This window comes from Colobus angolensis, unplaced genomic scaffold (genome assembly GCF_000951035.1).
Source record: "Colobus angolensis palliatus isolate OR3802 unplaced genomic scaffold, Cang.pa_1.0 Scaffold309, whole genome shotgun sequence".
Classification (NCBI taxonomy): Eukaryota; Metazoa; Chordata; class Mammalia; order Primates; family Cercopithecidae; genus Colobus; species Colobus angolensis.
In genome coordinates, this window is record NW_012116366.1 from 2,780,988 (window position 1) to 2,801,035 (window position 20,048).

At 39.0% G+C, this 20,048-nt stretch overlaps 1 protein-coding gene across 1 annotated transcript in view; it reads left to right on the plus strand.

Moving 5' to 3' along the window:
* EML6 (echinoderm microtubule associated protein like 6) overlaps positions 1–20,048 on the plus strand; it is a 261,537-nt gene that overhangs the window by 197,716 nt on the left and 43,773 nt on the right. Inside the window, exons 24-25 of the mRNA XM_011950585.1 lie at positions 2,599–2,687; positions 8,631–8,807. Coding sequence (XP_011805975.1) covers positions 2,599–2,687; positions 8,631–8,807 — 266 coding nt within the window. The remainder of the gene's footprint in view (positions 1–2,598; positions 2,688–8,630; positions 8,808–20,048) is intronic.

Sequence of the window (20,048 nt, forward strand, 5' to 3'; positions counted from 1 at the left end):
CACAGCAGCTTCCCAAGCAGCTGAGACCACAGGCGCCCGCCACTATGCCTGGCTAATTTTTTTTTCTGTAGTTTTAGTAGATACGGGCTTTCACTATGTTGCCCAGGCTGGAAACCAGCTTAAATTTTAAAATCATAATAAAAGATGAGTTTATTGGAAAGATACGAAGATATTTTATAGAATCCAAGAGCAGGAAACAACCTGCCAAGGAACTAACTTTAGGAATGAACTAGAAAACGCACAGGAACCAAGCAAGCAGTTCCTCTCCACTCCTCTCCCACTCTTAGGCAGCTAGTTTCAGCATCCACTGCTCTTCTGGGTCTTACCTCTGCCTATGACCCCTCTCTCTGCACAAGCGGCCTTTCTCTACCTCATCTGCACATGGCCAGTCTCAGCTGCCCCAAAATGCCACCCACGGGCCCAAAGTCCACATCTCATCCCGGTAGGCACCAACTGATTCAGCCTCTTGGATTCCAATTTCCCAAGAGAATATGATTACCCAGCCCAGTGTGGGCCTGGCCCCTCCAGGGTCAACGTCTGCCCGCAGAGTACAAACATGACCACGGAGGCAGTTCTCAGGGAACGGGCATGGGCTACATGGGGACCCTACGAGCTGTCTGCAACGCTATCCAGCACTTCTGGTACTTGTCTATGTGTTTAGATTCTCAAATATTTTTGCAATCATAAATTACCTCATTGAGAGATTTTTCTCGTTTTTGGTTTTAAGTGAAGTATGGTCTTTGAAACTATAGTGTAAAGTAAGTTGTTGGGATTTATCTGAGGATTACAGTCCTCTGAGTTATTTTAGTATCTCATGACCAAACATCATCTAAAATGAGCTGTATTCAAAGAATGTGTTCACTGAATACTTTAACTATTTGTCCACATGCTTTGTCATTTGCAGTCACTCTTGATTGTCCTAAAAATAGAATTACTTTACAGTATTGGTTACTCATTTTCTTATAATTCTAAATAGCCAAAGATAACTACCTCCCTTTTTTCTTTTCTCACTTACATATATTCAGCCATAAAGTCAGAAGATGTGCCCATTTCAGAGTATACATTTTCAGATACATTTGCTCCAAGTCAAGGAAAAATCCCCTAATGTTATAATTCACCAAATTAGAAATGATGACAGTTCTCATTTAGAAATGAGAGAACCTTATTTTTAGTCATATAGAAGTAGATCTACAACTTCTTACGATTAGCCAAGCTAGGCTGGGCGTGGTGGCTCACACCTATAATGCCAGCACTTTGGGAGGCCAAGGTGGGCGGATCACCTGAGGTCAGGAGTTCAAGACCACCCTGGCCAACATGATGAATCCCTGTCTCTACTAAAAATACAACAATTAGCCAAGCATGGTGGTGGGTGCCTGTAATCCCAGCTACTCGGAAGGCTGAGGCAAGAGAATCGCTTGAACTCAAGAGGTGGAGGTTGCAGTGAGCCGAGATTACACCCCTGCACTCCAGCCTGGGAAACAGAGCAAGACCCCATCTCAAAAAAAAAAAAAAAAGATTAGCCAAGCTAGATTTCAGATCAAATTGGTGCCTATTTAAGTGCTAAAGAACACGATCTAAACCGAAAAGTTCTTATTTTGGCATTATTTTTCTAAGAAAGATATTTCAAGACTACTAGATATGCCATAGTTACGAGGAAGAAACAAAAGGAGAAATATTATGTATATGTATACTGAAGTATTCATAGGTGAAATATTATGGTGTCTGAAATTTGCTTCAAAATAATCTAGGGTGGAGGTTCATGAAACAGGGTTGGCCATGTGTTAATAGCTGTTGAGGCTGGACAGCGGGCATCCCGGGGTTCTTTATACTCTTCTGTATGTGTTTGAAACTTTCCATAATATTTTTAAAATGCCAAAAATACTGGAACATATATACCTTGAGTCATTTACATTTTAAGCCTTACAAGATTGTTGCCATTGTAGGAGAAGAAGTAGGAAATCTAACCTTTTTCAACATCAAATCCAAGATTATAGTTGTCCATCAGACTGAAAGACTATTTTTGCCCAACATTTTCTTTGGGGAAAGTCCTGGATTTCTTGTCAAATTTTCAAGTAAGACCAGAGGGTGGGGAAGGAATGAGCATTTATAGTTTATTTTGTGTGTTCTGTTTCTAGGCTTTAAAGGCAAACTTAAAATTCAGGCCGAAGTAAATGTGAATGCCCACAATAAGCGATTTACTTCTAATTGCCATAATCTTCCAATGTCATATTCTTGCCAACACAGTTTGCTGAGAGGCAACTGGGAAAAAGAGGGGAAAAACTGATTTTTCTCAGGCTTTGGAAAACTATGTTTTCAGTGCAGCAGAGTAAAACATATCAAGCTTTATTCTTCTGTTACTTGAATGATGTTCAAGGTCAAATTTTATGAAGTCCATATTCTGAAAATCACAGCTTTGGGGTTTGTACCACATCATGTAATTGGCAGTACACGCCCTTCTGAATAATTCAAAATGTATTTACTCAATTTATGAGACTTTGATTAAAATGAATCAAAATAGCGGCACCCATGCTTCTCATTTTATAATAAAGAGTTAAAGTCAGAGTTTAATTGTCTCTCTACTTCATTCTCTTGTAACAGGAAAATTATTGCAAGTTAATTCAGGTGCCAAAGAACAACTTTTTTTTGAAGCTCCAAGAGGCAAACGGCATATAATAAGACCTTCAGAGGTAACAATCATACACAAAGATTTTTAAAGATATTTTGTGAAGATTTAATATGTGCATTTTAATAAAACCTATCACGTTAACTGCTAATATGTATTATATTTAGTATACCTTTAAGCTTGATCATGTCTTAAATCCGATTGCTTAATCTGGTTTCCAGGTTCCCAGAACATAGGGATTTATCACACCGCTGGTGGAGCAATGTACAGTTGATGCTCTGCTTAATTTTTCTCTGCCTGAAGACAATGAATAAGCTAAGAATTTGGATGTTATATATTCCTTTTTCCATCTGACATGTCATTTTGTGCAAAGCTTTTTATGAACATACATTTTGAAGCATGTTTTCTCAATGTTTATTTGTAATTATGAACATTATTATCTATAACAACAGATTTTTTTTTTTTTTTTTTTGAGGTGGAGTGTTGCTCTTTTGCCCAGGCTGGAGTGCAGTGGCGCCATCTTGGCTAACTGCAACCTCTCCCTCCCAGGTTAATGAGATTCTCCCACCACAGCCTCCCGAGTAGCTGGGATTATAGGCATCTGCCACCACACCCAGCTAATTTTTAAATTTTATTCTTTTAGTAGAGATGGGGTGTCCCCGTGTTGGCCAGGCTGATCTCAAACTCCTAACCTCTGGTGATCCGCCCACGTCGGCCTCCCAACATGCTGGGATTATAGATGTGAGCCACCGTACCCAGCCTGGAAATTATTTTTTTGAGACGAAAACAATCTGCAATCTGACCATTGTATTGTATCAAACTGTTTTCTTTTTTCTGTGTTTCCTCGTGTCCTTAGCTACATACATCATTTTTTAATTGCTGAAATCAAAGCCTAGATAAAATTTTTGAATCCCTAAACTAACACCCCCTTGAAAGCTAGATGCCTTTTGTAGACATGTACCTCTTTCACGGTGTACACATAACGAGCCCTGGTCTAAGTGTTGACGAGGATGAAGAAATATTGTTTCCTGAGAGGAAAAGGAGGTAAGGGTATGCCACTGAGTGGCAGGCATCTGCCTCTCCCTCGCTTCAGTTTGCCAGTATCTTAAACCATCCCAGTATTGTAAGGTTCTCCCAAAGACATTTAGACATGTGTACCTTCGCATTTTCATTGTTTGTAAAGGAAGCATATGTGTAGTACTTTAAAAATATACATTGTTACAGATCATGGCATTGTATTAATGGAAATTGTTCACTGAGAAATGTTGATCTCACTCCTCTCCCCAGTTCCAATTTATTTGTCTCTGATCTGTCCTCTTTTTAACTTTTTTATATAGAGGAGCTTTTATGGCCTTGAGTAAGAGATATTTTTAATTATGTCATTCATTCACTTATCATTTGTTGACTGCCAGATACTTTATATACCTTTATTTTTTATTTGAATTTCAGCTTTTATTTTAGATTCAGGGAGTTACATGTGTAGGTTTATTACATGGGTCTATTGTATCACACTGAGGATTGGCATACAAATGATGGCATCACCCAGATAGTAAGCACAGTTCCCAGTAGATAGTGTTTTAGCCTTTGCCTCCTCCTCTCTCTGCCCCCCAGTAGTCCCCAGTATCTATTATTCCCACCTTCCTGTCCATGTGTACCCAATGCTTTGTTCCCACTTGTGAGAACATGTGGTATTTGGTATTCTGTTCCTGCATTTATTCTCTTAATATAATGGCCTCTTGCTACATCCATGTTGCTGCAAAGAACATGATTTCATTATTTTTTATGGCTGCATAGTATTCCATGGTGTATACCCAAATTTCCTTTATCAGTTGGTCACTGATGGGCATCTTGGTTGATTCCATATCTTTGCTATTGTGAATAGTGCTGCAATGAACGTATGAGTACATGTTTCTTTTTGGTAGAACAATTCATTTTCCTTTGGGTATGTACCCAGTAGTGGTATTACTGAGTAGAATCATAGTTCTTTTTTTTTTTGAGACGGAGTCTTGCTCTGTCACCCAGGCTGGAGTGCAGTGGCTGGATCTCCACTCACTGCAAGCTCCGCCTCCCGGGTTTACGCCATTCTCCTGCCTCAGCCTCCCGAGTAGCTGGGACTACAGGCGCCCACCACCTCGCCCGGCTAGTTTTTTGTATTTTTTTTTTTTTTTTAGTAGAGACGGGGTTTCACCAGGTTAGCCAGGATGGTCTCGATCTCCTGACCTCATGATCCGCCCATCTCGGCCTCCCAAAGTGCTGGGATTACAGGCTTGAGCCACCGTGCCCGGCCCGAATCATAGTTCTTTAAGTTATTTGAGAAATCTCCAAACTGCTTTCCACAGAGGCTAAACTAATTTACATTCCCACCAGCAGTGAATAAGCATTCCCTTTACTCTTCAGTCTTACCAGATTCTGTTATTTTTTTTTACTTTTAATAATAGCCATTCTGAATGGTGTAAGATGGCATCTTGTGGCTTTGATTAGCATTTCTCCAATGATTGGTGATAAACATTTTTTCATGTTTGTTGGCTACTTGTATGTCTTCTTTTGAGAAGCATCTGTTCATATCTTTTGCCCACTTTTTTTTTTTAAGACCCTTTTTTAAGGGTCTTGCTGTATCACCCAGGCTGGAGTGTAGTGGCACCATCACGGCTCACTGTAGCCTCGATTTTCTGGGCTTAAGTGATCCTCCTGCCTCAGCCTCCCTAGTAGGTGAGACCATAGATGCACACCACCATGCCCAGGTAATTTTTGTATAATAGTTTTAGTAGGGCCAGGGTTTTGCCATGTTGCTCAGGCTGGTCTCCAACTCCTGTTGCCCACTTTTTAATGGGGTTTTTTTTTGCCTGTTGACTTAAGTTCCTTTTAGATTCTGGATATTAGACCCTTTTCAGATGCATAGGTTGCAGATGTTTTCTCCCATTCTGTAGGTTGTCTTTTTTCTCCGTCAATGTTTTCTTTTGCTATGTGGAAGCCCTTTAGTTAATTAAACTTGCCAAGTCTCACTTGTCAATTTTTGTTTTTGTTACAATTGCTTTTGAGGACTTAGTCATAAATTCTTTCCCAAGACCAATGTCCAGCATGGTATTTCCTAGGTTTTCTTCTAGGATTCTTGTAATTTGAGGTGTTACATTTAAATATCTACTCCATCTTGAGTTAATTTTTGTATATGGTGAAATGGGGGGGGTCCAGTTTCATTCTTCTGCATATGACTAGCTAGTTGTCCCAGCACCATTTATTTAACAGAGAGTCCTTTCCCCATTGCTTATTTTTGTTGACTTTGTCGAAGTCAGATGGTTATAGGTGTGCAGCTTTATTTCTGGGTTCTGTATTCCATTGGCCTGTATGTCTTTTTATACCAGTACCAGTCTGTTTTGGTTACTGTAGCCTTGTAGTGTAGTTCGAAGTCCAGTAAAATGATACCTCTGGCTTTGTTCTTTTTCAGCCTCTTTTTTGGCTCCATGCAAATTTCAGAATATATACACCTATATTTTAATCCTTATAACAGTTTTACCTAATAGTTGTCAATCTGGTTTTTCAGATAAGGAAACTAAGGCTCTATGAGGGCAAAAGATCCACAGCACTGTGATCTCAACCCAGAGACATCTGTGTGTGACTCTGTGGCCTAAACCATGAAGCCTCTCAGTTTCTCCTGTGGATTTAAGCATCATTTCACATCACTTCAGCTGTACTTTCCCTTGCTGTTTTAATGCCCCCAAATAAGTATACTAAAATGAAATGTAATTTAACAAAATGGTAGAGGAGGATGAGGCTGGCTTGGAACAGATGAGCAATTATTATATAAAAGAAAATGCACAAGAGGAAAATTGATGTTATAATGCTCCCCAAAGTGACAGGTGCTTGCTCTGAAGAGTTAATTTGTTACCCCATGGTGCACATTTGTTACTCCAGAGGCTGATTCATGATGATGTTGGTTGCAAGTCCCTCCAACTGATGTTTTCTTGGCCAACTTCCCTAGTGGTGCCAAGGCCCTTTGACTGAGCATGAGGGATTTTGGAAAATCTTTTTCAAATAAGCATTTTTTTAAGAACAATCATGGTAAACTAATACAAAGCTTACCCAGCAAATTGTTAAAATATGACAAATGTTAAAATGCCTATTTCAAATCCATCTGATACAAATGGTACAGTTAAAGCAGCACCATACTGGGAGGCAAAGTCTCTGGAGCAAACCTCCCCCTTCGGCTTCCTAAGCATACTGTGACTGCAGTGATGTAACCTCCCTGTGGGCCTCATTTGCTTCCTTTGCAAAATGATAACATCTACCTGAGGCAAGGTGCTGAGGAAGGGATCCCTTGAGGACTCTCCTTCTATCTTCCAGCATTTTTAACAAGTTTATATAACCCTTTTGCATTGGTGGATTATAGGTATCATTCTTAATGCTCCATTTTAAGTCCAGTTTCTGTAGCTTCCAGCAAGTTAGACATTTGCTTCCCCTGGAGAGTATGGTGTCCTGATCTGGCCAATGGTGTTGTGTTGGGGTGTCTGCCAGGGGAGGAATACCAGCTCCCTTTCCTTTCCTGCTGGGATAAGGAGGCCAGCATCGCTGTGGGGATTGCAAGTGGACTAGGAGATGGAATCTAGAATTTGGAAGGGAGTCAATGGCCAAAAGTCTGCTTCCAGAACCAGCAAGGGATGGTTCCCTGCTTCTCTTCCTGTGAAGGTTAGGTTAGAACATCACAAGGGGTTGAGGGACTCTACTTCTAAAACTGAGATGATTTCTGGGGGAACCACCTTGAGTCACCTTGGTCTGTGTTCCTACCTGAGGCCCCCAAGTCACAGGACCAGATGCAGATTTTTGGTTCCACTTCTGTGTGCCTCCAAAAGAAACACACAAGATTAAATGAGGAGAAATTTGAGTGACTAACAAATGTATAGCATATTACCATGTTGTGACTAAAACTCCTGGCTGCATCTTTATCTTGTAATTTCTCTTCTAAGCAATAACAACAAGCAGAAATTAGGCAAGGTACATTAGCAACGTGCAAAGCAGTTTCAGATTGAAAAGGAGAGATCTGGGCTTTAATTTTAGCTACAGTTTTCTAATTTCTTATACTCCTTCTGAACAGTGCTTTGTCTAAAGAAACTGGAATATTAAGGTGTAATAGCAGATCTTGAATGAGAAAGTGCATGAGACAAAATCTCCCAGGAAAGCCATAATGTTGTTGTTATTGTTTATTATTGTTTTAAGTAAATGGAAAGAAAACCCTCAATCTTATCAGGATTAACCTATAAAAATTAAAAATATTCTAGCCAAGAATTTCAGACAAAACAGTTTTAAAGGATAAAAGATTCATGGCAATATAATATGAATAGCTCTTCGGATTTTTACAGTAGTCTCTCTAGAGCATACAGGATATTAAGCTTGCTGCAGAATCTTATTACTTTTTCCTCCAAGGAAGCAGTCATTTTTTTTTTAAGTTGTGTCTTGTAACTTCTTAAAATAAACTAAAATAATTTGCTAAGTGATCATCTCCATTGATCAGCCTAGCTTAGTGATTCTCAACTGGGAGCAATTTTGCTTCCCAGGAACATTTGGCAATGCCTGGAGACAAGGGTATGCTACTGGCATCCACTGGGTGGAGACCAGGGATGCTCTAAACATCCTGACATGCACAGGACAGTCCCAACAACAAAGAATTTTCAAGTCTAAGACATCAGCGCTGGGGTTGGGGAATCTGGATCCAGCTTATGGCTTATACAGTGTATAAATGTCTAGTTAAGAACTAAAATACCTTATTGTTGTCAAATTTCCACAATTTCAAAATGTTCATTTTATCTAGAGAAAAACACTTGGATATTTGACTGCAGTGTTGGTCTCTTAATGCAAATAACCACTTTAAATATGCAACTTAGAATTTGTGTACCTCAGCACTCAACACAAATACCTATTGTCAGAGTAATTTAGAATTACTCAGGTGCAAACTGTTTCTTTTAAATAAAACAGACTAGGTTGTGCAAAAATATAATTCTCTTTCATTCTTTTTCAGATTGAGAAGATACAGTGGGACACATGGACCTGTGTCCTGGGGCCCACCTGTGAGGGAATCTGGCCAGCACATAGCGATATAACTGATGTAAATGCTGCCAGTCTTACCAAAGACTGTTCCCTTTTAGCCACTGGAGATGATTTTGGTTTTGTTAAGCTTTTCTCATATCCCGTCAAGGTAATATTGCATGTTTATTATCTTTACTTGCTCAGTCTCATAAATAACCTTAAATCTATCTATTGTATCTAAGTGCATTTTTTAAAATTTGAAGTCATAAGCAATTCATATTATCAGAGTATTATTTATGCAGTATAAAAACCTCCCTGACATTGTGTTTGAGTGACTAATTTCAGTGCAGTTCTCATGGCATAGAACTCTACCTTGAAAGGCCTTTATTGGTCACCAAATCCAACATCTCACAAACTACAAAGTAAGTGTTACCTTTACAACCTCTCAGACCAGTGCCTTTCTAACTTTTATTAGGATACTTCCACAGATGAGGAACTTAATACCACACAGCAGCCAAACTGATTTTTAAATACCTCCAATTATTAAAACGTTTTCCTCTGTGTTGAGCTGAATTCTTTTCTTTCCTCTTTTTTTTTTTGTGCAGTGGCATGATCTCGGCTGACTGCATCCTCTGCCTCCTGGGTTCAGGCAATTCCCTGCCTCAGCCTTGTGAGTAGCTGGGATTACAGGCGCCTGCCACCATGCCACACTAATTTTTGTATTTTTAGTAGAGACAGGGTTTCACCATCTTGACCAGGCTGGTTTTGAACTCCTGACCTTGTGATCCACCAGCCTTGGCCTCCCAAAGTGCTGAGATTACAGGCGTGAGTCACTGTGCCTGGCCTCTTTTCTTTTTAAATACAATTCTACCTTCCGAACCATCATTAAAAAATTCCATTCCTCTAACAGCCATCATCTTTAGTAAGATCACATTTGACCCCCTGATGTCTCATTTTTTTTCCAGCTTAACATTTCTAGTTCCTTCAGATATTTCCCATATTCCATGGCTTACAGCTAGCTGTCCCCTCCATTTAAGCACACTGCAGTTTGTCAATTCTTCCTTCAACTGTCTAATCTAGAACTGTATTCAGTGTTTCAGTTGTAATCTGATCAGGTCAGAGCACAGTGGGACTGTTACCTTGGTTTTGATTTTTACATTTGTATTAAATCAAATGAAAATTACGTTGGCCCTTTTGCCTGCCACACTACAAAAATTGAATCATACACGTCAATCTCAAAAATGTTTAGATTATCCCCCAGCCTATACTTACACAATTGATTTTCTGAGATCTGAATACAGAACTTTACATTCATACCCAAAAAGTTTTATTTATTTCTTCTCAATGGTCCATCCTATCTGTATCTTTGAATACCTTGCCAAAGCATTTTCTCTCCCTTGCAGCATCATGTCATCCTCTGCTTTCAAAATCCTGAGTTCTAAATCATAGAAAAAAAGAGAAACTGGAACAATCAAACGTCAACTCCAGGAACCTCCCCGTCAATTCAATTTTACATTCCATTTATTTATTTATTTATTTTAACTAATGAATGAATGAATGACAGGGTTTTGCTCTGTTTCCCAGGCTGGAGTGCAGTGGCACAATCACTGTTCACTGCAGCCTCTACCTTCTAGACTCAAGCGATCAATCCACCTCAGCCTCCCCAGTAGCTGGGATTATGTGCATACCACCGTGCCCAACTAATTTTTTTACTTTTTGTAGAGATGGGGTCTCAGTATATTGCCCAGACTGGCCCCAAACTCCTGGACTCAAAAAATCCTCCCACCTGGGCCTCCCAAAGTATTGGAATTACAAGCATGAGCCACCACACCCAGCTGACATTCTGTTTGTTAATCTACACATTGTAACAGTTCTTTAATCAGTAACAGATATTTAAATTTACCTCGCTGCACAGCCATTTATCCTAGTCCAAGAAGACAGCATTAAATACTTGGCAAATGTCTTGCCTAAAGACAAGTGGATTTGGTCTCTATCATCCTTAATCTCTCCTAATAAGTCAACCAATAAAATATGTGAGGTTAGTTCACAGTGTACCTGTTACTGTCTGGTTATCACTACTTCTTTTTCCAAATGCTTATTGAACTCCTGTGTAATATTTCATCCTAGAATTTTCAAGGGATTACATCACCTCATGAATCAATATTTGCCAGAACCTATTTGTTTTCCCATTGGGATACAAGAACCACTTTATGTTTGATGCCACCTCTCCTGATTTCTAAACTTTTCAGCATTACTGTATTGTTTCTGTGGTCACGTTTGAAGGTACCTGTACTCACGTAACTGAGTTGTTTTCTCCTTCGCGGTTTCAAGGGCATTCTCTTTGACAGAGGAAATGAGAAATTGACTTTCAGTTCATGTGAAGCCATCTGATTAAGAAGTGTTCCTAACTTTTCTCTATTTTGCTTCTATCCCTAAATATATCTTTCACATCCTTTTCAAAAGTCTTATTTTTTGTCTTCATTCCAGAAACTACACTTAAAAGTCTGTGCAAGGCTTTTGTATTCATCCTCAATTGTTTGCTCCTCCTGTCATTTGTACATTTTAACCTGAACATACCAGTTACCTCTATGGCCACTTTGGTTACTTTGGACGCTTTTCCTCTCTTCTCCTTCCTTTGTTAATATCTGATTAGATTATCGTCAATAGCCCTTTCTAAAATACACATCTGATTATGTCCAGTGTTACCTTCATTGCCCATCCCAAATCCACCTGGCACCCTTCTGCCAATGATCTGTCACTTACCAGCCCTTCTTATTTAATCAGAATTTAGTTCTAAGTAGCCATTTTTCTTGCTATTTCTACGTATAAATGAAATTGCTAGCAGTACAAGGCAAAAAGTTAGTGATACCCTGGTTTTAGTAGACTGAGGTTTTGGAGTAGCTATTTAGATAACTAAAACCCCCACAGTACTATTGCACCTTGCTAGTACTTTCCCTGCCTGACAAGGTGGTTTATCTATATATCACCATCATTTCAAGTTGTGTTCCTCAGACCAGAGTTCCAGGGAGGTATATCTCAAGTGGCCAGGAAGGAACCTGTGCAAAAGCTCTGGAATCCTATTCCTGTTTTAACAGAGTTACACTGTGTTTTGTATTTTGCACATTCAGCTTCTGTGTATGCTTTTTTCCTAAGATTTTACTGTGAAGATTTTCAAGCATACACATAAGGCAAGAGAATAATATAGTGAACTCACAGAAACCCACAACCTAAATTCTGTAATTTAAAGTAAACTGTGGAATTAAGAAAGAAAAATAAAGACCTCAAATGACCTAACTTTACACTTCAAAAAAACTGGGAAAAGACCAAGCTAAGCTTACTGTTAGCAGAAGGAAGGAAATAATAAAGATTAGAACAGAAATAAATAGGGACTATAAAGAGAATAGAAAAGACCAACGAAACTAAGAATGAGGTTTTTTTTTTTTTGAAAAGATAAAATTGACAAACCTTTAGCGAGACTAGCCAAAAAGAGACTCAAAATTATAAATGAAAGAGACATTATAACCGATACTGTAGAAATACAAAGGATCATAAGAGACTACTTTGAGCAATGACATGCCAACAAATTGGATAACCTAGAAGAAATGATACATTTCTAGAAATACACAACCTACCAAGAGTGAATTGCAAAGAAATAGAAAATCTGAACAGATCAATAATGTGCAAGGAGATTGAATCTGTAATCAAGAACCTCCCAGAAAAGCCCAAGACTGTGTGACTTCATGTGTGAATTCTCCTAAATATTTAAAGAAAAAATATTGCCAGTCCTTTTTAAACTCTTTCAAAAAAAAAAAAAAAAGAGGAAGGAACACTTCTAAACTCATCTTATAAGGCCAGAAGAACCTTGAGACCAAAACCAGATAAAGACATTACAAGAAAACTACAGGCCAATATGCCTGATGAATATAGGTGCAAAAATCTGAAACAAAAGACTGCAAACCAGATTCAACAGCACGTTAAAAAGATCATAGGCCATGATCAAGTGGAATTTGTCCCTGGGATGCAAGGATGGTTCAACATATGCAAGTCAGTAAATGTGATATACCACATAAACAGAATAAAGGATAAAAATCATTTTATTATCTCATTGGATGTGGGAAAAGGATGGACAAAACTCAACATCCTCTCATGATTAAAAACACTCAAATTAGATATAGAAGGAAGGAACTTTAATAAAAGCCATAAATGAAAAACCCACAACTAACATACTCAATAATGAAAAGCCGAAAGCTTTTCCTTTAAGATCAGGAACAAGTCAAGGAAGTCCTAGCCAGAGCAATTAAGCAAGAAAGAGAAAAAGCATCCAGATCAGAAAGAAAGAGGTAAAATTATCTCTATATACAACATGATCTTATATATAGAAAACCCTAAAGACTGCCCCCCAAGAAAACTGTTAGAATTCACAAAGTCAGTGAAGTTGTAGAATACAAAGCTAACATACACAGTTCAATTACATTTTTATATACTTAGACTATCTAAAAAAAAACTGTGTCATCAAGACGAATAAAATGTTTAGGAATAAATTTAGCCAAGGAGGCAAAAGAACTGTATACTGAAAACTGTAAGACACTCATGAAATAAATTGAAGAAGACACAAATGGAAAGAGATCCTGTGTTCATGGAGTGGAAGAACTAATACTGTTAAAATGTTCACACTACCCAAAAAATAATCTACAGATTTAATGTAATCCTTATGAAAATTCCAAAGGTATGTTTTTCACAAAAATTGGAAAAACATCCTTAAAATTTGTTTGTAACCACAGAAGACCTACATAGTCAAAGCAGTCCCAAGAAAGAATAAAACTGGAAGTGTCACACTTTGAAATACAGATTTCAAACTATATTACAAAGCTCTAGTAATCAAAACAGTATGGTGCTGACATAAAAACAGACACATAGACCAGTAAAACAGAATAAAGATGCCAGAAATAGATCCATGCATATTATATAGTCAATCTTTGACAAGGATACTAAAAGTACACAATAAGGAGAGGACAGTCTCTTCAGTAAGTGGTGTCAGGGAAAGTGGATATCTCATTCAAAAGAATGAAATTGGATCTTTATCTCACACCATTTGGAAAAATTAAAATGGATTAAAGACTTGAATGTAAGACCTGAAATCATAAAACTCCTAGAAGAAAATGTAAAGAGTTCTTTGACATTGGTCTTGGCAGTGATTTCTTGGATGTAACAGCCAAAGCACAGGTAAAAACAAAAGCAAGTGAGACTACATCAAACTAAAAAACTTTGCACAGCAAATGAAACAATCAACAAAATGAAAAGGCAGCCTATGGAATGGGAAAAATAATTGTAAAACCATGTGTCTGATAAAGAGTTAATATACAAAATATATAATGAACTTGACAACTCAATAGCAAAAGTCATGATTTTAAAATAGGCAAATTACTTGAATAGACATTTCTCTAAAGATGACATAGAAATGGTCAACAGGTAATATGAAAACATGTTCAACATCACTTATTAGGAAAACGTAAATCAAAACCACAGATATCACCTCATGCCTGTTAGGATGTCTATTAAAGAAAGAGCAAGTGTGGTGAGGGTGTAAAGAAACAGAACTCTTGTATACTGTTATGCCTACCAACAGTGTATGAATTGGTATAGTCATTACGGAAAACAATATGAATGTTTCTCAAAAAATTAAAAACTAATATATGATTCAGTAATCCCACTTCTGGGTATATATCCAAAGGAAATGAAATCAGTATCTTTAAGAGATATCTACACCATGTTCATTACAGCATTATTCACAATAGCCAAGATATGGAAACAACTGAAGTATCCATCAACAAATGAATGGATAAGGAAAGTACTTGTGTGTGTATACACATATATATATGGTGGTATATTATTCACCCATAAAAAAGAAGGAAATCCTGTCATTTGCAGTAGTGTAGATGAACCTGAAGGACATGGTAAGTGAGATGAGCCAGGCACAGAAAGACAAATACTTTGTGATCTCATATATATGTGGAAGTTGAAAAAGTTGAACTAATAGAAGTAGAGAGTAGAAGGGTGGTGGCCAAGGACTGGAGAGTGGGGGGAAATGGGGAGATGTTGGTCAAAAGGTATAAACTTTTTTATTTTATTTTTTTGAGATGGAGTTTTGCTCTTGTTGCCCAGGCTGGAGTGCAATGGCACAATCTGGGCTCACCATAACCTCTACCTCCTGAGTGCAACCGATTCTCCTGCCTCAGCCTCCCGAGTAGCTGGGATTACAGGCGTGTGCTACCATGCCTGGCTAATTTTGTAATTTTAGTAGAGATGAGATTTCTCCATGTTAATCAGGCTGGTCTTGAACTCCCAACCTCAGGTGATCTGCCTGCCTCGGCCTCCCAAAATGCTGGGATTACAGGTGTGAGCTGCCACATCCGGGCAAAGGGTATAAACTTCTAAGATAAACAAGTTCTGGGGATCTGACATACAGCATGGTGACTATATTTAATTATACTATATTATTTACTTTAAATTTGCTAATAGAGTGGATCCTAAGTGTCCTTACCAAATACACACACACACACACACACACAGTGGTAACTATGTCATGATTAATGCATTAATTAGCTTGATTATGGTAGTTATTTCACTATGCATATATCAAATTCTGTTGTACACCTTGAATATATAAAATCTTTGTTAATTATACCTCAGTAAAGCTGAAAGGAAAAAGTACATTTTAGATATCAAGATTTCTTACCCCTAAATGTTATATCATGTACATTATTATCTAGAGTTCAAGATTTGCTTATGGTATTTTTTAAGTAAAATTTATATACCGTTGAAATACATAAATGTTCAGTGTTCCATTTGATGAGCTTTGACCAAAAGCTCATATACCTATATAACCATCTCTTATGAAGATATATAGGCCATTGTCACCCCAGGCTGCTTCCTCATACTCCGTCTGGGCCAGTCCCCATGCCCCCTCCCTCCTCAGGTCAAACAACTATTCCAGTGTTTTTCACCATAACTTTTACCTGTTTAAGAATTTCATATAAATGAAATAGGTACTGCTTTTTATCTAGCTTCTTTCACTCAGAGATGTTTCTGAGATTCATCCATGTTGCATAATAGTTCATTCATTTTCATAGCTGAGTAGAATTCCATTGTATGGATATAACAGTTTGTTCATCCATATTCCTATGATGAACATACTTTTCCAGTTTTGGGTTATAGTAAAGCTGCTATGAACATTTTTAGACAAGTCTTTGTAGACATATGCTTTCTTTCTTTTAGGTAAATACATAGGAGTAGAATTTCTGAGTCATGGGGAAAATATATAACATTTTAAGAAACTGCTAGACCTTTTTCCAAAGTGGTATCATTTTGTATTCCCACCAGAAATGTAAGAGTTCCAGTTGCTGATATTCGGTGTTGTCAGATGCATAAAATTCAGCTGTCCTGGGGAGTAGATAGTGGTATCCAGTTGTGTTTTCAGTTTACATTTCTCTGATGACTAAGGATGCTGAGCACTTTCTCGTCTATTTACTGTTTGGGAAGTATCTGTACAAATCTTTTTCCATTGTTTTAAATTATCTTTTCATTCTTAAGTTCTGTGTCAGATTTGATTGAAGAAATAGGTTCATAGCTTAAAAAGACTACTAGCCAAATACAAATTATTTTGATAGAATCACTTATCTTTCTCTTTTTTTAAAAAGAATTACTTATTTACTTATTTTTGAAGATGGAGTTTTTGCTCTTGTTGCCCAGGCTGCAGTGCGATGGCATAATCTCAGCTCACTGCAACCACTGCCTCCTGGATTCAAGTGGTTCTCCTGCTTCAGCCTCCTGAATAGCTGGGATCACAGGTGCCTGCCACTACAGCTGGCTAATTTTTTTATATTTTTAGTAGAGATGCGGTTTCACCATGTTGACCAGGCTGGTCTCGAACTTCTGACCTCAGGTGATCCACCTGCCTTGGCCTCCCAAACTGCTGGGATTATAGGCATGAGCGACTGCATCTGGCCTCTTCTTTAAAAAAAAAAAAAAAATCTGATTTTTCTGGCACATTTTCCTTCCGAAATACATGAATCTCTTGCCAACGAAAATTTCCAGCTGTATAGTCACACTTGTCCAACTGCTCTCACTCTGTTGAACAAAGTTCATTATCTGTTGTGAACTGAATGGTTGTCTTCCCAAATCTATGTTAAAGCCCGAACTCCCAATGGGACTGTATTTGGAGAGAGGACATTTAGGGAAGTAACTAAGATTAAATGAGTTTATAAGGGAGGGGCCCAATCTGATAGAATAAGTGTCCTTATAGAAGAGATGCCAGAGAGCTAGCTTTCTGTCTCCACACACACACTGTACTCTCTCCATGTGAGCACACAGTGAGAAGGCAGCTATCTACAAGCCAGGAAGAGAGCCCTCACGAGGAACCAAATTGGCCAGCACCTTAATCTTGCCCAGCTTCTAAAACTGTGAGAAATAAATTTCTGCTGTTTAGCTACCCAGCCTAGGGCATTTTGTTATGGTTACCCAAGCAGACTAATGTACCATGCCATTGCTATATTCTCGCATTAAGTTCTATGTCATCAGTCTTGGTGATACCTGTGAGATCTTATTACCACCACACAGCTCTGTATCCAAAATTCAAGTTCTATTTGTTAGGAGCTAAAATCATCTCATTATCTTGGCTCTTTTTCTCATTCTACTTTCCCATGAGTGGGTATCTCTTCCAGGCATTTTTCTTTCCATGCCAGATGTGTATCTTTATTAACATTTAGTTTTATAGATTAAAGCCTTCTCAAGTAGATCGTTAGTGCCCTGACAACCATCTTGTCCCAGCCTCCATGAGACAGACTCTAACCTTTGTCAGAGCCTTAACAAGAGCACGACCCATTTTTGTAGTATCTTAAACCATGGATCAGAAAACCAAATTCTGTTTTTTGACTCCATCTGTATGGCCTGCTGATTGCTTCCCATAGCCTCCCTTCCCTTCCAAACCTAGACCCTTCTGCTAAATGGAGAGAGTAAAATGCCGCTATGTCATTTGCATTTTTAAAACCCTCCATGCTCTCAAGTCCTTAAGTTTCCTGCTCAGAATGTCAAAAGCTCTGGAGGATGATTTTTCAGAGAGAAACTTTGCATGGAAAATTTTACAGATAGGGAAACTGAAATGTGAATGTAGGGGGTGAGTGCCCAGCTTTCATGAGATTCTCAGAAATTTCCTCCCTACAAGGGATTGGCAACCACTACTCTGGAGACATATTCCAGGTTTTTTTTTTTTTATTTAAGACGGAGTCTTGCTGTTGCCCAGGCTGGAGTGCAGTGGTGTGATCTTAACTGACTGCAACCTCTGCCTCTCAGGTTCAAGCGATTCTCCTGCCTCAGCCTCCCGAGTAGCTGGGATTACAGGCATCCACCACCATGCCCAGCTAATTTTTGTATTTTTAGTAGAGTTGGGGTTTCACCATGTTGGCCAGGCTGGTCTTGAACTCCTGACCTCAAGTGATCTGCCCACCTCAACCTCCCAAAGTGCTGGGATTACAGGCATGAACCACTGCACCTGCCCATATTCCAGGTTTTTCTGGTGCTATCATCCATTATCTCATCACTCGAATAAGAGAGTCGTGGGGAAGCAGCAAGTTCTGATGGGTGTAACAAATGCAGATTCGGCTTGAAGACCCCGAAAGGTCATTCATCCCACTGGCTGTGCCAGGTCTTGAGGACGTTTCCTCCATAGGCCCTGCCGGGAACCACTAAACATCGCTGCCAGTGTCTTCTTCCTGAAACAGCAGCTGGTTTCACAGAACCTTCTACCAAGTGTCAATTCCCTTTATTGTTGCATGGAGCAGTGATCTCGTTTCCTATTCTGAGAATCTTGAATCACCCACTGCTGGGAGAATCTCTGCCTTGTTAAATCTCTTCATTGGCCCTGAATTTTTTCCTCTCTTTCTCTTCCTCTATGTCCCTTTTTTCCCTCTGCAACCTGAATCTCATCCCTTAAGAGTCTGTTTTTCCCTGAACCTTTCTTTTTTGCATTTTTTCTTCCCATCTGGAAACCCTGTGTCCCTCTTATAAGTTAAGGGTGTAGAGAGGCGTTTCTCATGCTCTTTTACTTCTGTAAAGAAACAGCTTGCATTTGTAGTATATAAACTGGATATGCTCCTGCTTCCAGCTAGAAGACCAGCAGGGCACATGGCTGCAGCTGCTGTGATTGTCCTCTGTTTCCATGCCTTCTGGATCTCACATGTTCGAACAGGTTTTTCTTGGAAATTCTTTTGTTCTGCCTATGCTAGCAAACTAATGACTCTGGAGGGCCTCCTGGAAATAGACCTGCCTGTTTGCTTCAGGAATCTTTCTAGGCTCAGTACTCTACTGAGGAGTTGGCAGTTCCACTCTGCTGTCAGCTAGTGGTTGGCCAAATACAGGGAGATCTTGACCAGGAGTATTACAAAGTCACGAATGCTCCTGCACCTGTTCGCTGCCGTGTGTCTATGGTGGTTTCAGATTCTGCAGCATGCCAGTCCAAACCCCTCTGGGAGCCACTTGTAAATTAATAAAATTTTCATCTAGGATACTGGTGGCTCTCTCACCACCTCGGAGAGTGCATGTGGCTTTCCAGATTGTGTAAGGTATTCCCTCGGAGTCGCTGAGAGGATGGAAAAACTCCACCTCTTTAAGTGGCTACCGCTGCAGCTGTTTTTGCCAGGCTGTGGCTCATGAGCTGAATATGGAAACTCTTTCTGGTGCCAGCTTTGATTTTGCACCACTTGTCAGGACTGCCCTGGCGTGAGCAGCTGACTCACATTCCACCCTCCACCCTCTGCCCTCAACTGGGGATAAAGGTGGGGTGGCCTGGGCACACCAGTCAAAGAGCTTTTAGTTGTTACTGATAAATTGGGTTTTATGTATTTGGCTACGTTTGTTGAAAAGGAGCTTTGTCTTTAAATCAGTGTTTGAGTGTTTCTGTTAAAAATGCTTTCTAGCGTCTGTGGCAAAAACTGTTAGTTCATTTTACATCTTGAGGCCCCAAGTTTATAAGAGATCCTTTGCTGTTCTGCCACTGCCTCGACTATGGTACAAAAGTCACTGTAGCGGATGGCTGTGAAGACACTTTTGATCTCAGATGTCAGCCAGACTCAGTCAGGAGTTTACACTAAAGACCTGTGGAGACAGCACATTTGACATTTGAGAGAACCAGAACAAACTTTTTATATGTCCACAGATTCCCAGAAAATAGGTTCTGTAGTCTGACGTTTCATTCATTCCCTCAAAAAATATATATTGAGGACCTATTGTGAGCTGGATACTGTTTGAAGAAAAAAAAGAGACCTAGTGCCTGCCCACATGGAGCTTACGTTCTAGTTGAAATGTAGGGAAATGGCTGTTGAACTGTTTCCTTTGTATCTAGTAGAAACCAATAGAA